The 13,079-nt window shown below is 46.4% G+C and overlaps 1 protein-coding gene across 1 annotated transcript; it reads left to right on the plus strand.

Annotated features, from left to right (window-relative positions):
• Window positions 1-638: 638 nt before the first annotated feature.
• Window positions 639-5,023, plus strand: DUSP6 (dual specificity phosphatase 6). Its single transcript, XM_008143783.3, has 3 exons — window positions 639-1,516; window positions 2,063-2,500; window positions 3,508-5,023. The coding sequence occupies exons 1-3, from the start codon at window positions 1,117-1,119 to the stop codon at window positions 3,813-3,815; spliced, it is 1,146 nt and encodes a 381-aa protein (XP_008142005.1). The 5' UTR covers window positions 639-1,116; the 3' UTR covers window positions 3,816-5,023.
• The last annotated feature ends 8,056 nt before the right edge of the window (window positions 5,024-13,079 follow it).

Consider the following 13,079-nt stretch of genomic DNA (forward strand, 5'->3'; position numbering starts at 1 on the left):
TGCTTCAATATAATCCTGGTCTTGTTTCCAAAGACGTTGGATTAACATTTAACACCTCACCGGTCACTAAAGCCCAGGCAGTCCGGCAGCCCCAACATAGCCTCGGCTGAAAGAACATCAGAGCAAACAGAATCGGGCTTTTTAAACTGGCAAACAACCGCCTAAAGGAGGGCGGGGGAGGAGGGGTAAGGCGAACCCCAGTCCAAATGAGTTTAAAGGGAATAAAAAAGGAAAAAAAAGTCAGCGCGAGTTTTCCTAAAGCTAGCTTGCGAGCACAGGCGTCACGAACAAGGGCTTTTGTGCCTGCTAATTGCACCATTTGTGCGCAAAAAAGTTCCGACGCGAAGTGTGAACTCTCAACAGAAGGAAACATGAGACAACTGAAGTGCCCTGGTTTATGTGCCCTGCTCCTCCGCCGCCGCCTCCTCCTCTTTCTCCTTCCTCCCGCCGAGGCCGCTGTTGCAGCTTGTTTGCACTGGGGCTTATCCGGAGCGGAAATTCCTTTCCGTTTTTGTGAATGACAAACTCATTAACAATTCATCAACACAACCTGTTCCAGCCGGTCCGTCTCCACGGCAACAGCCCCTTCCGCAGCTCGCTCATTGGCTGGCCGGGAGAATGTATCCATTGAGACGCTCGCTGTTTGTATCCATTGAGGAGCTGCCTGGCGCAGGGGGTGTGCGAGGGCTGAGTCCGAGGCAGACAGGGAGAGTGCGAGGCTTGAATGATCTGAGGAAGAGAGACGCTCGGGTGGATTTGAGGTGCAGCCTTGGAGGGAGGGATCAGGAGCCGCCGGACTTTTTTTTCTTCCTCCCCTCTCAGTAGCCCGGAGTCCAGATTAATTGGATTTCATTCACCGGGGAGAAACAAAACTGTCTGGGCAGCTTCATTCAGAGCGATTCCTTGACCCCGAAAGCGAGCGGCTGCAGCCGGGTGCAGAGGAAACCGCCGGCATCCCTTCGGGCTCGCCTTCCCCAGCCTCCAACGCTGCTTGGGACGCGCGAGGTGGGATTCAAGCCCGCTCCGTGAGCGGCGGCTTCGCGTGGCGCGCTCGGCCTATGCCTGCCCCGCGGGGCGTCTGCTAGGCACCCCACCCTCTCTCGCAGCTCGACCCCCATGATAGATACGCTCAGACCCGTGCCCTTCGCGTCGGAAATGGCGATCAGCAAGACGGTGGCGTGGCTCAACGAGCAGCTGGAGCTGGGCAACGAGCGGCTGCTGCTGATGGACTGCCGGCCGCAGGAGCTGTACGAGTCGTCCCACATCGAGTCGGCCATCAACGTGGCCATCCCGGGCATCATGCTGCGGCGCCTGCAGAAGGGCAACCTGCCCGTGCACGCGCTCTTCACGCGCGGCGAGGACCGGGACCGCTTCACCCGGCGCTGCGGCACCGACACGGTGGTGCTGTACGACGAGAGTAGCAGCGACTGGAACGAGAACACGGGGGGCGAGTCGGTGCTGGGGCTGCTGCTCAAGAAGCTCAAGGACGAGGGCTGCCGGGCCTTCTACCTGGAAGGTAGGTGCGGCGGGGGAGCGGGGCGCGCGGGGCCGGGCGGGAGGTGCGGGCTGCGCTTGGCTGGCGCTTCGGGGCCCCGCTGCCCAGCCGGGGGCCGTCCGCTCGCTGCGGGCTGCGAACGTCGCGCGTCCCGCACCGCGGAGCCAGGCCGGCGCAGCATTCACCCGCTTCCGGGGAGCAGGCACCCGCAGGATGTCCTCCACCTTGCCTTGCTTTCTATCGTTCGATTCGGAGTTAAAAATTGGCAGGGTGGGATAGGTCGTTGGGGTGCATATTGGCATTTTCTTCTTAGCCCCTCAGAATATTCAGGAAAGTTGCCATTTTGTGCATTTCCGGATTCAAAAGAGTAAGGGCTCCCAGGGGAGGCGGGCCCGTTCGTTCCATTTCCAAGGGTGCACGTTTAAGTGTCTTTATACATCTGGTTCTGAGTGTCGGGGGGTCGTGAGGAGGTGCTGTGGTGTTTCCAAGCGCCCGGCTGCGGCTCCCAAAGCTGTGAAAACTACTACGGGCTCTCGAGTTACACGATGGCTTCTCTCGTCCTGGCAGGTGGCTTCAGTAAGTTCCAAGCCGAGTTCGCCCTGCACTGCGAGACCAATCTAGACGGCTCGAGTAGCAGCAGCTCGCCGCCGTTGCCGGTGTTGGGGCTCGGGGGCCTGCGGATCAGCTCCGACTCCTCCTCGGACATTGAGTCTGACCTTGACCGAGACCCCAATAGTGCCACGGACTCGGATGGCAGCCCGCTGTCCAACAGCCAGCCTTCTTTCCCCGTGGAGATCTTGCCCTTCCTTTACTTGGGCTGTGCCAAGGACTCCACCAACCTGGACGTGCTGGAGGAGTTCGGCATCAAGTACATCCTGAACGTCACCCCCAACTTGCCGAATCTCTTTGAGAACGCAGGAGAGTTTAAATACAAGCAGATCCCCATCTCGGATCACTGGAGCCAAAACCTGTCCCAGTTTTTCCCTGAGGCCATTTCTTTCATAGGTGAGACTCATTAACAGTACTCGCTCACTTTTAAAATGCCAAAGTCTTAGCTCACAGAGTTTTTTACGCTTTCAGTCTTTCTTGCTGCTTGCTAATGTGTCAGTCTACAGGTCTCTAATGTTATTAGTTCTGGTGCATCTTGCTAAGAAAATCAAAAGCACCTTTTGCTAAGACTATTGACCACAGGTGTATTTGAAATGCCGGGGGAGGGGTGGCATTCACAATCAGACTTCAGAATATTCCGACAGTCTTTGGGATGGGGGAAGGCTAGAAAGAAGTACTTGTGGTAGGCAGGAATCCTAGCATTGCTCTAGAATTTTAAAAGACCTGGGAGCGATTTTATGACATCAGGTTGGTCGTTGGAAAGCCCCGATGCGTGCTTAGATGTTAAAATCCAGTTGAATGTTCCTGGGATCCCAGTGCAGAGTGAGACAGTGCGGGTAACCTGAGCCCAGCAGGAAGGACTGTGGGCTGGAAGCCTGGAGAAGCGAATCTCCAGGCATTGTAATGCATTTCCTATTACAAAGGAACTCATTTTCAGGCCATGTCGACATCCTGTTCCTCCTAATGGGCTGTCCCCTGTGACTTCCCTCTCTCTTTTAAAATGCCTGAATACCTCCATTGTTAGCTGCACAACAGTTGGGGAATAATTTAATAGACCCTTGCAGTCTGCTTGTCTGTACAAAAGGCATTCACTACCGTATTGCAGGGTTTCTGGTATTCACATGCTGAGGCAAAGAATGCACACATTAAGGAGTTTTTTGTTGGCAGAAACTTAATACAAAAGCTCCCTTTTCAGAAAACATCTGAAATATGTAATTGTGCCCAGCGTACATGTTTTATCGAAATGATACATTTTTTTTTTTTTTGCTGCCTGCAGGGCTAAACTGCCCCACACGATTACTTTCTGAATCTTAAAAAAAAAAGAAAGAAATCATCTTTTAGACTGATCATTCACAAAGGGTGGTTTTCGGTCTACTGAAAGCTTGCCTTTCTTGTGTTTACAGATGAAGCCCGGGGCAAAAACTGTGGCGTCTTGGTGCATTGCTTGGCGGGCATCAGCCGCTCGGTCACCGTGACTGTGGCTTATCTTATGCAGAAGCTCAATCTGTCCATGAACGATGCTTATGACATTGTCAAGATGAAGAAATCCAACATCTCCCCCAACTTCAACTTCATGGGCCAACTGCTGGACTTCGAGAGGACGCTGGGACTCAGCAGCCCCTGTGACAACCGGGTCCCCGCACAGCAGCTCTACTTCACCACCCCCTCCAACCAGAATGTCTACCAGGTGGACTCCCGGCAATCCACGTGAAAGGCCCCACATTCCTCCAAGCTGGGATGTGTCCTTTCCTTCAGCAGTTTCTCTTGGCAGCATCGGCTGGGCTGCTTTCTTTGTATGTGGCCCCAGGTGTCCAAATGACACCCGCTGTCTGTTAGACAAGGTTATCACATGTGGAACTGGTTATTACAAAGGGAGAGATTTGCTCCATTCTCGATGGAAACAACAGGACTTGCTGTAGAGATACAGGCAGTAGGTCTGCTCCACATCCATGTGTACAGCCTACCCATGCAGGGACTGGAATTGAGGACTTCCAGATAAACAGGGTAGGACCAAATGGTAGGATAGGAGCATGTGTTCTTTAGGGCTTTGTACCACTGTTTCTTTTTGCATCTGGAACTGACTATGTTGTCTTCAGTGAAGACTGATCAATTTTGCATATAGAGGAGCCAAAGACAGGTTTCAGCTCTGTAGTATCAGTTTGCAAAAAAAAACACACACACATTAATAATAGATAAAATAAATCTGATACTCCATTTGATTATTGTAAATATTTGATCTTAAATCACTTGGCAGTGTTTGTTTGAACTGTGTTTGTTTTTTCTTTGATGGGTTTAAAAGAAATCATCCAAAGGAAGAAAGAGCGGTATACCACTTCTTGCAACAACATAAAAATGGAAAACTTTGCTCTTTCCTAATCCAAAGGATATATTTGCAGCATGCTCAACTTTACCAAGTCTGAATGACATTTTCATGGACACTATAGTCGCTGAGACCTTGTTATGGTGCAGTCTTCAGTATCTTTCATATATCTTCCTTGTGATTTTCCCCACCCCCTTAATGTAGTTTGACTATGCCTTACCTTTGTAAATATTTTGGCTTGTGTTGTCTTAAAGGGGATACCTTGGAAAGGCACCAAAATCAATGGGCTCACTTTTTTTTTTTTTTAAACTTCAGCTGTGCTAAACAGTATATTACCTCTGTACAAAATTCTTCAGGGAGCGTCACGACCTCTAATGCAATACTTTGGGTTGGTTTCTTTCCTTTTAAAAATTTCGTATAAAACTGGAAGTGTGTGTGTGAGCATGGGTACCCATTTGATAGGTGAAGTGCATATGATTGTGAAGAGGGGCGAGAGTTAGGTTGCTTCATTATGTTCATGGTGTAAAGTTTTGAGATGCAATTTATTATAAGAATGTAAAACCTTAAATTATTAATAAATAACTATTTTGGCTATTGAATGTGTGTATTTTTTTTTTTTTAAACTTAATTGTACCGGAATGTGAAGTGACACATTTTAGGAACTTTTCACTTGGGACTGACACTGGCTTGTAAAAGCACAGGTAGGCATAGCAGGGCAAAGTTCTCATCTTTGAAGCTATTCCAAGAATGTTTTTCAGGTGCAGCTTATGAAATTAATCTTTTGCTTCAAATAAGGATGGCATCATAGAATGGACTGACTATATCATGTGTATGGACAATATTTTCTGTGAATATAGTTCTGGCTTATAATAATTTCACAGGAAATATTGGGGTATAAAATACAGATATTAGTGAACAGTCAACAAGGGGGCCCCAAGGGCAGCAGAATTAAGGTGACAGTAACAGCGTTAACCTCTCTTTTCTCCATCAGGATCTTCTCAGTAACGCACATGCCAAGGAGAAGGGATAATTATTTTTCCAGTCAGTTACTACCTGGCAATTCTACTTGCAAATTAATCTTAAATTGGAATAACATGAATCAGGAGTGGTGTTTTCCTTTTCTCGTGTGTGGCAAAGCATATCTAAGCTTTCTCCCTTGAGCCTGGATTTGGCTTGAACGTTTTATATTGGCATTTTAGTTGAAGCTTTGTCACTCCTGTTCTAATGTACTTGGTGCTTAACTGGTTTAGAATGTAGGTCAGAAACCACAATTGAACCTAATGGAGGTTATTTTGAACAGTTTCTTTCAAGGTGTAAAGGCTTACTATCTTGTCATTTTCTTGGGACATCCCCTCTCTTTGTCCCAAGTGTAACAAAACACAAGCCAAAAATAAAAGTAAAGGGTAGGCGTATGAAATCAAAAGAACTAGAACATAACTGCATTTTGTAGTCTCTTCAAATGCGCTTAGTCCCTTTATCTGCAGTTGGGAAGATGAGCTTTTCACCCACATGGCACATGTCAGATGCCAGTTGGGTGGTTTGGTACTTTTCATGATAGGCATGTGGCCCTGATTTTGTGGCAACCATATCACGCTGTCCGGTGGGACTTTTAATGAGTAAGCATGTATAAAAGGCAAATGCACAGAACATGACCAAGTCAGTCTCCCATTCGGCTTCCCCAAGTCAGCCGGAGCTCAGAAAGGAGAAGTGGGTTGCAGTTCCACTTGGCCCGTGTTAATCCAGTTCTGAACGGTTTCCGCTGCTGGCATTCCCTAGACTGGCTGTTCAAAGTGGGGATTTGCAAGCAGCGTTAGCAATTTCCTGTCCAGCTGCAGCTCAAGTAGCTGTGTGCTTCTCCCCCCCTTTCTTTGTTCTGGTTTCTTTCTCTCTCTCTCTCTTTTTTTTTTTCTTTCTTTTTTCTTTAACATGGGCTGTGGATAATTTTAGTGCATTTCCTCTCTGTGGATTATCATCTTTCCTCCTCAAACTTGCATACATTGAGTTCCTACTGCTCCGCTCAAGCCGACAGCTGGCCTCCCCAGCACTTCCTCTCCGTTCACTGTGGGTTTGTTGTTTGTCAGTCCACTTCTGAAATTAATAATGTTTTCTGGCCAAGTGCCACAAGCCATTACCACAAAGGGGAAGTAACACATATGAATAGCAGGAAGCCATGCAGGGTCACAGTGTGAGCTGAACCTGCGGAGGGAACATAATTGAGCCTGGCCCATTCAGCAAGTGTCTGACATCGATTTGGGGAGAGGGAGCTCCCTGCATTTAAACAGCTCAAGCTGTGAAGAAAAAATAAAAGTTTCCAATAGATTGGTAGCAAATGGTCTTTGTCATCAGTCTGAGTAAAAGAGGGAGCCAGAAGAGTTTCGGGGCCCCCATAAAGTGGCAATGCTTGGGATTTCTCCCCCCGCCCCCCTCCTGGTATATTGTTTCATAAGGCTGGTGAACAGAGGGGGACCTGCCTCCCTCTATGGCCACAAAAGGACTCATGTTAAGTGGGTGGTTTTTATGGTTCACACAAGTCAAAAGATTCAAAGAGCTATTCTCTCTCTTTTTTCTTCTGTGGGAAGTGGAAGGTTGTAACTGACAGCATGGGCCCCCACCTCACCTTGGCCTCCCTTCCTGGCCATCCCTCTATCCCTTTGGTTCCTTTGTGCTTGTAGGAGCTGCGGGAAGGCGATCATTTTGCATCTTGGAGTTGGGCTCACTTCCTGAATGGAGCCTGCAAGCGGTTACCAGGGCAACCTTAGCCAGCAGCCGCAGCTCCCGCTCCCTCCTCACCTGCTGTCCCCATTAGTGGCTTCCTCAGGTCTTGGAAAAAGTGTTACCATTCCTGGCCTTCTGGGGTTAGGGGGACCTTTCTGGGAAGGAGGTTATCTACAGGTTTTGTGGGGGCCATGGGAGATTTAGGGGATGCACTGGTTGATGGTATAAACTGATTTTAGGGTTAAAATCAGACTGAGAATTATCTGGGGATAGAAATACCAGCACAGCCTTCAAAGGAGTGAAAACGGAGACTTGCCCAGACCCAATAATTAGGAGACCTGAACTCTAACTCTTGCTCTCTCACTAATGAATCAGACAGCCCCGGGCAAGTCACCCAGCCTCACTGAGTTTCTTTTTTTCTTGTCTGTAAAGTGAGAGAGTCTTTGCCTTTCATTCTAGGATTCTCTTATAATTCCAGCCTTCTGGTCTTGGGTGGGTGACACAGATCAGATGAAATAAGGTGTAGAGCAGGTGAAACCATTAACGTTTATTGAGACTCTCAGATGCTGTACTTCATGTACAATGTTATATCATTTAATCCTCAAACAGCTCTGTGAGATAGATCCTATTATTATCCTTATTTTTCAACGAAGAAACTGAGGCAGAGAGAGGCCAATAACACCTAAAGTCACCTAATGGGAAGTGGTTGAACTGAGCTTTGAAGCGTTAGCTCTTCCTGTAAACTGCGTGCCGTAAGTATTTGCTCGTCTTTATAAAGTCCCGTGATGTTTCGTGGGAAGTGATGACCCCATTTTACAGCTGAGGAAGTGGAGGAAGCAGAGGTTAAGTGACCTGCCAAATCAAACCCAACATCTCAGCCAGATCACGAGAGAGCCAGAGGGCCCCAGCTGGTAAGTTGCCAGAGAGATGTCATATCTGTCTGGAAACTTCCATTCTCCCTTTCCACAGAGAAGTTGCCCTTTCTTGGGCTCATGAGCACATAACTTACAAAACTGATTTTCCTAAGGATCTCTGGAGTGACTAGCAGCTGTCCAGCTGGCCCTGACCCTTGCCCACACTCCCCTTTTAGGATTACACCAGTGAAAAGGCCCCAGAGAAATTCAATTCCTCAATATGATTCCTCTGGAGAAAAGGTGGGGGGGCGGGTGTTCAGGTGGGAGAGAAAGAGAGAGAAAGAGGTGCGGGGAGAGAGAGAGAAGTAAGGGCAGATCATGTGATAGCAGGCTGTAGGTAAATATTCTTGAAAAGTCACCTAAAAAAAAAGAATCAGTGTTTAGACCTTAAGCTGTTTCAAAAGAATTACTTTGAGTATACATTTATATGCAGTTTCTCACGCAGTAATAATCATTTCCCAGAAGGTCCTGCAGACCGAAATTCCAAATACCCTTACTCTTGTGTTCTTATCACAACTGGCCCCAAATCAGTCCAGTTTTAGTGACAGAATCTTCAAGCTTCTTTAGTCCAAAATTGATTTCCTAAGAGTATTTAAGGGCACAGAACAAAGTTCAGACAACTCGCAAATATTTATCCGGGCCTTGATCTGTATTGCACTGGTTTGATGAAACAAGGTTAAACTAAAAGGCAACAGAAGACTTAACAAGCCCTTAAAGACTGAAGACAATGTGGTATCTCTAAGTGTAATCTCTTAATCTTTCTGTGTGTGCCCATATCAGAACGGAAACTTCAAGGAACTATTGGGCAAGTCCTTGCCTGCTGCAACAGTTAAAATAACTATATTTTGGACCCTATATTTGATTCTTTTATGTAGGAAAGGATGAATAGCCCACATGCATGCAATTTGGCCAACTGACTTCCCTGTTTTGTCATGGAAAATACCTTTAGAGAATGTGTGTGTATCCATTGCCTTTTAGGGATGAGACATTTTGGACCACCATGTCTCCAAAAATGAACTCCCAGACACACAAGGAAAAGGAGGAGAAATATCACATATTATTTGGTAATGACATCCTAAAATGCACTAAGCAAGTGTGAAAAAAGTTGCTTCCTTTAAGCTAGAAGTGTTTTTATCACTTGGTCTAGCTAATGCTTCCTGCAAATACGAACAGAAGAAAAAAGAAGAGGGAGGGGTGCATAAGGGGATTTTTGGAAAAACACAGCTCCCAGGACAATTGTAGCAGGAATGTCCCTTGATCTTATTCTGATTATTATTACTTAGTAACAAACTACCCCAAAACATAGTGGCTTCTAACCACAGCAGTCTTAAGTCTGAATCTGGGCAGATCTCAGCAGGGGAGACTGGTGTCTGCTTGGTGCCCTATTGTGAGGGAGGGCTAGTTACTTTCCCAAGAGGGCTCACTCACATGGCCCGAAAGCTGGTGCTGGCTATCAGCTGGGAACTCAGCCAGATTTCAGGGCCAGGGACTTAGGTTCTTCTCCACGTGGCCTCAGCTTCCTCACAGCATGGTGTCCGGGTTCTCTGGGTGAAACCCCGAGCGAGAGAGTCAGGTGGAAAGGATTGACCTTCAGGTCCTAGGCTCAGAAGTCACTTCTGCTGTAAACAGAGGTCTATCAAGGTCGAAGGAGATGAGATGAAGGAGGAGCAAGATTCTGAAAGAGCACCTGGGACAGAAAATATTGTTGCAGCCCTAGCCTGTTTGGCTCAGTGGTTGGAACGTTAGCCTGCCGATGGAAGGGTCCCGGGTTCAATTCTGGTCAAGGGTAACCTACTTCAGTTGCAGAATCGATTCCTACATCCCTTGGGCGCGTGAGGGAGGCAACCAATCAATGTGTCTCTCTCACATTGATGTTTCTCTTCCTCTCCCCATCCCTTCCACTCTCTCTAAAAATCAATAAAAAAAACATTCTCTGGATTTATATATATATATATATATATATATATATATATATATATATATATATCTATCTATCTTACCTTATAATAGACAAATATGCAAATTGACCGCACCTTCGCTACGCCCAAGCCACGCCCACCAACCAAGCCACGCCCATCAACCACGCCCACCAGGAAACCGTTGCAGGGATGCTGGGTGTGGCGAAGCCCAAGGCCGGGAAAGCCGCCCGAGGCTTTCCCGGCCTTGGGCGCCAGCGGGGTGCCTGCGCCGATCGCAGGAGACCACTGGGGGTCGGCTCCTGCGATCGGTCGCAGGGACACTGGGTGCAGCCGAGCCCAAGGCCACCGCCCAGGGCCAAGCCCGGACCCTGAAAGAAGGCAGAAGGCGGTGGCCACAGCCAAGTCCTGGGTCCCCAGTGCCGGCAGAAAACTGGTGCAGGCAGCCAGGTGAATGAAGGTCTATTGCACGAATCTTCGTGCAAACGGGCTACTAGTATATATATATATATATATATATATATATATATATATATATATATATACTAGAGGCCTGATGCATGAAATTCGTGCATGGGTAGAGTCCCTGGCTGGTAATCAGGGTCGATCTGTGGGGCAACTGGAGGGGGAATCGGCAGCGGGGGTGGGGTGGAGGGGGTGGGGTGGTGCTCACTGCACCTGCCTTGGCTGGCCTGGGGCCTGTGGGCTGGGGGCAGCTCCTGTGTTGAGCATCTGCCCCCTGGTGGTCAGTGCGTGTCATATTGACCAGTTGTACCACCGATTGTTCCTGCCATTTGGTCGATTTGCATATTAGGCTTTTATTATGTAGGATAGGATTGTTGCAGCCATTTTTGGAATAAATAGCCTACCACTTCTTAACATGAAAGCTGCTTGAGTGGAGAACTCAAAGAAATAATAGTGATCCTCCATATTAATCTCATGTTCCTATGTTGAAAATGCAATTGTCAATAGCTGCTGTGATTATTTTTTTAATCCAACTATTTTTTCATCTGTCTCTAATGTTCACCAGAGAGCCTTCCATCAAAACAATCATTAAGATTGACCCATACAATAAAATATAAAATCATTTTACCAAATAACATTAATGTTTTCATTTTGGCAGATAAATAGATTCATCCAAGTTACTGAGTGTAGTGATAGTTTGTTATTTTCATGCAAAATGGTATTTCATTGTATTCCATTGTACTAGACCATCTTATATTGATAGACAACTCGTTTTTCAGTTTTAGCTATTATAAGCAATACTGCTAAGAACATTTTGTGCATGTACCCTGATACGCATGTACCGTTACACATGTACATACATTTCCTTGCGGTGGATGAAGGGAAATATATATACATGTGTAGCAATTTACATTCCTACCAACTGTATTTGAGGTTTCATGTATTTCCATATTTTTGGCAACACTTGATATTGTCACACTTAGTTTTTGCTTTTCTGGTGGATGAAACGGTTGTTTATTATGATTTTAATTTTCATCATCATGTGTTGATTGATGATAGGGTATTTTATTTTGCAAAGTGCCTGTTTTAAGTCTCTTGCCAAGTTTTCAACTGGGTTTCTTCTGTTGTTTGTATTAATATAATGAGTGTTTTGGTATTCTAAATATTAGACTTTTATTGATTACATGGATTGAAAATATCAGTGCAATTCTTTTCAATGCTTGCTTCCTCTGGTCCTTCCCAGGGACTCTCCCTCGTATGTGTATTTTGGGGCAGGTTGTATACCACACAATTCTAAAAGGTGTCAATCAGAAAGACAATGACAAGAATGGCATTGTCCAACCTGCATAACCTTACTTTGAGGCCTTAGGGGCTCCTGTTTTCGGTTTTCGAACTAAGGGACTTATGGCTAAAAATGTCTGAAAACCACTGATGGAATCTCTTTAACAAATGTGGAAACAGAGTCTGCGAGACTGAGTTAAAAGAATGACTACTTTTGATTATCTAAACTTAAGTGGAGCTGGTCTAGAAGCATCTGTGGGATATAATAAATCGTGGACCACGTTTTGAAGGGGGAATGGTTTTGCATAGATGTAGGAACATGATGTTACAGGTGTAGGTGATGAATTATGCCTAGCTTTGGAAGCAGTAAAAGACAAATTCTTTATAAGGCATGATAAGAGTATTTTTCAAGTTGTACAACAGAGAGCAAAACTCAGGATGCCCAGAGATATGGGGGGTGAAATTTAAAGAGAATGTGTAGGACATAGAAATAACTGTCTGCTTAGTCTCTCTTCACAGCTACATCTGGTACAGAATCCTACTGTATCAGGAAGGATTCAGTTCAGAAGCCTGGTATAGAGAAATAAAACTAAACATCATTAAAACTCATGAGGGCTTATTCTATTCTGTAAAAGTGAGGAGATGGGAAATCCTGGCCTAACCAGGCAACTTTATAAGATCATCTGAAACTCAGACTTATTCTAGCTTTTATTCCCAGGCTTAGAAGATGGTGACTCCATCGCTAGTCATCATATTCACATTCCAGGCAGTAGGAAGGAGAAAGAAGGGAAGGAAAAGGGAAGAATCAGTTCCCTTAAAGAAGCTTCTTGGAAATCCTACACCAGATTTGTACTCTGTGTGTTCAATGTTCAGAATTAACCTCATAGCCATAACTACAGAGTCTGGGGATGTAGACTGACAGTTGGGCACAGGCATCTTCTAGTATAATTAAGGTTCTGTTACTCGGGTAGAAGGGGAGACTGAATATTATTCATTCACTTTCTTTCCTGGGGAGAAATCCCACCAGCACCAGAGGGGAGGTTCCTGATCCAGGTGAGGCCAAGGGGTGTGCCTGGCTTTGCCATCTCAGTGATTGGTTCAGGGATAAGACATGATTCAAGTCCAGCCAATCTGATTATGCTCTGCATTTTCTATGGAAAAGTCTGTCTCAGTGTGGCTAAGTCCCAGATGTACTGAATCAGAATTATTGGATACTAGGGGCCCGGTGCACGAAATTCGTGCACTGGGGGTGGGGGGGTCCCTCAGCCCAACCTGCCCTCTCTCACATACTGGGAGCCCTCAGGGGATGTCCTACTGACGGCTTAGGCCCGCTTCCCACGGGAAGCGGGCCTAAGCCGCAGTCT

Source organism: Eptesicus fuscus, chromosome 7, assembly GCF_027574615.1.
Source record: "Eptesicus fuscus isolate TK198812 chromosome 7, DD_ASM_mEF_20220401, whole genome shotgun sequence".
Taxonomy (NCBI): domain Eukaryota; kingdom Metazoa; phylum Chordata; class Mammalia; order Chiroptera; family Vespertilionidae; genus Eptesicus; species Eptesicus fuscus.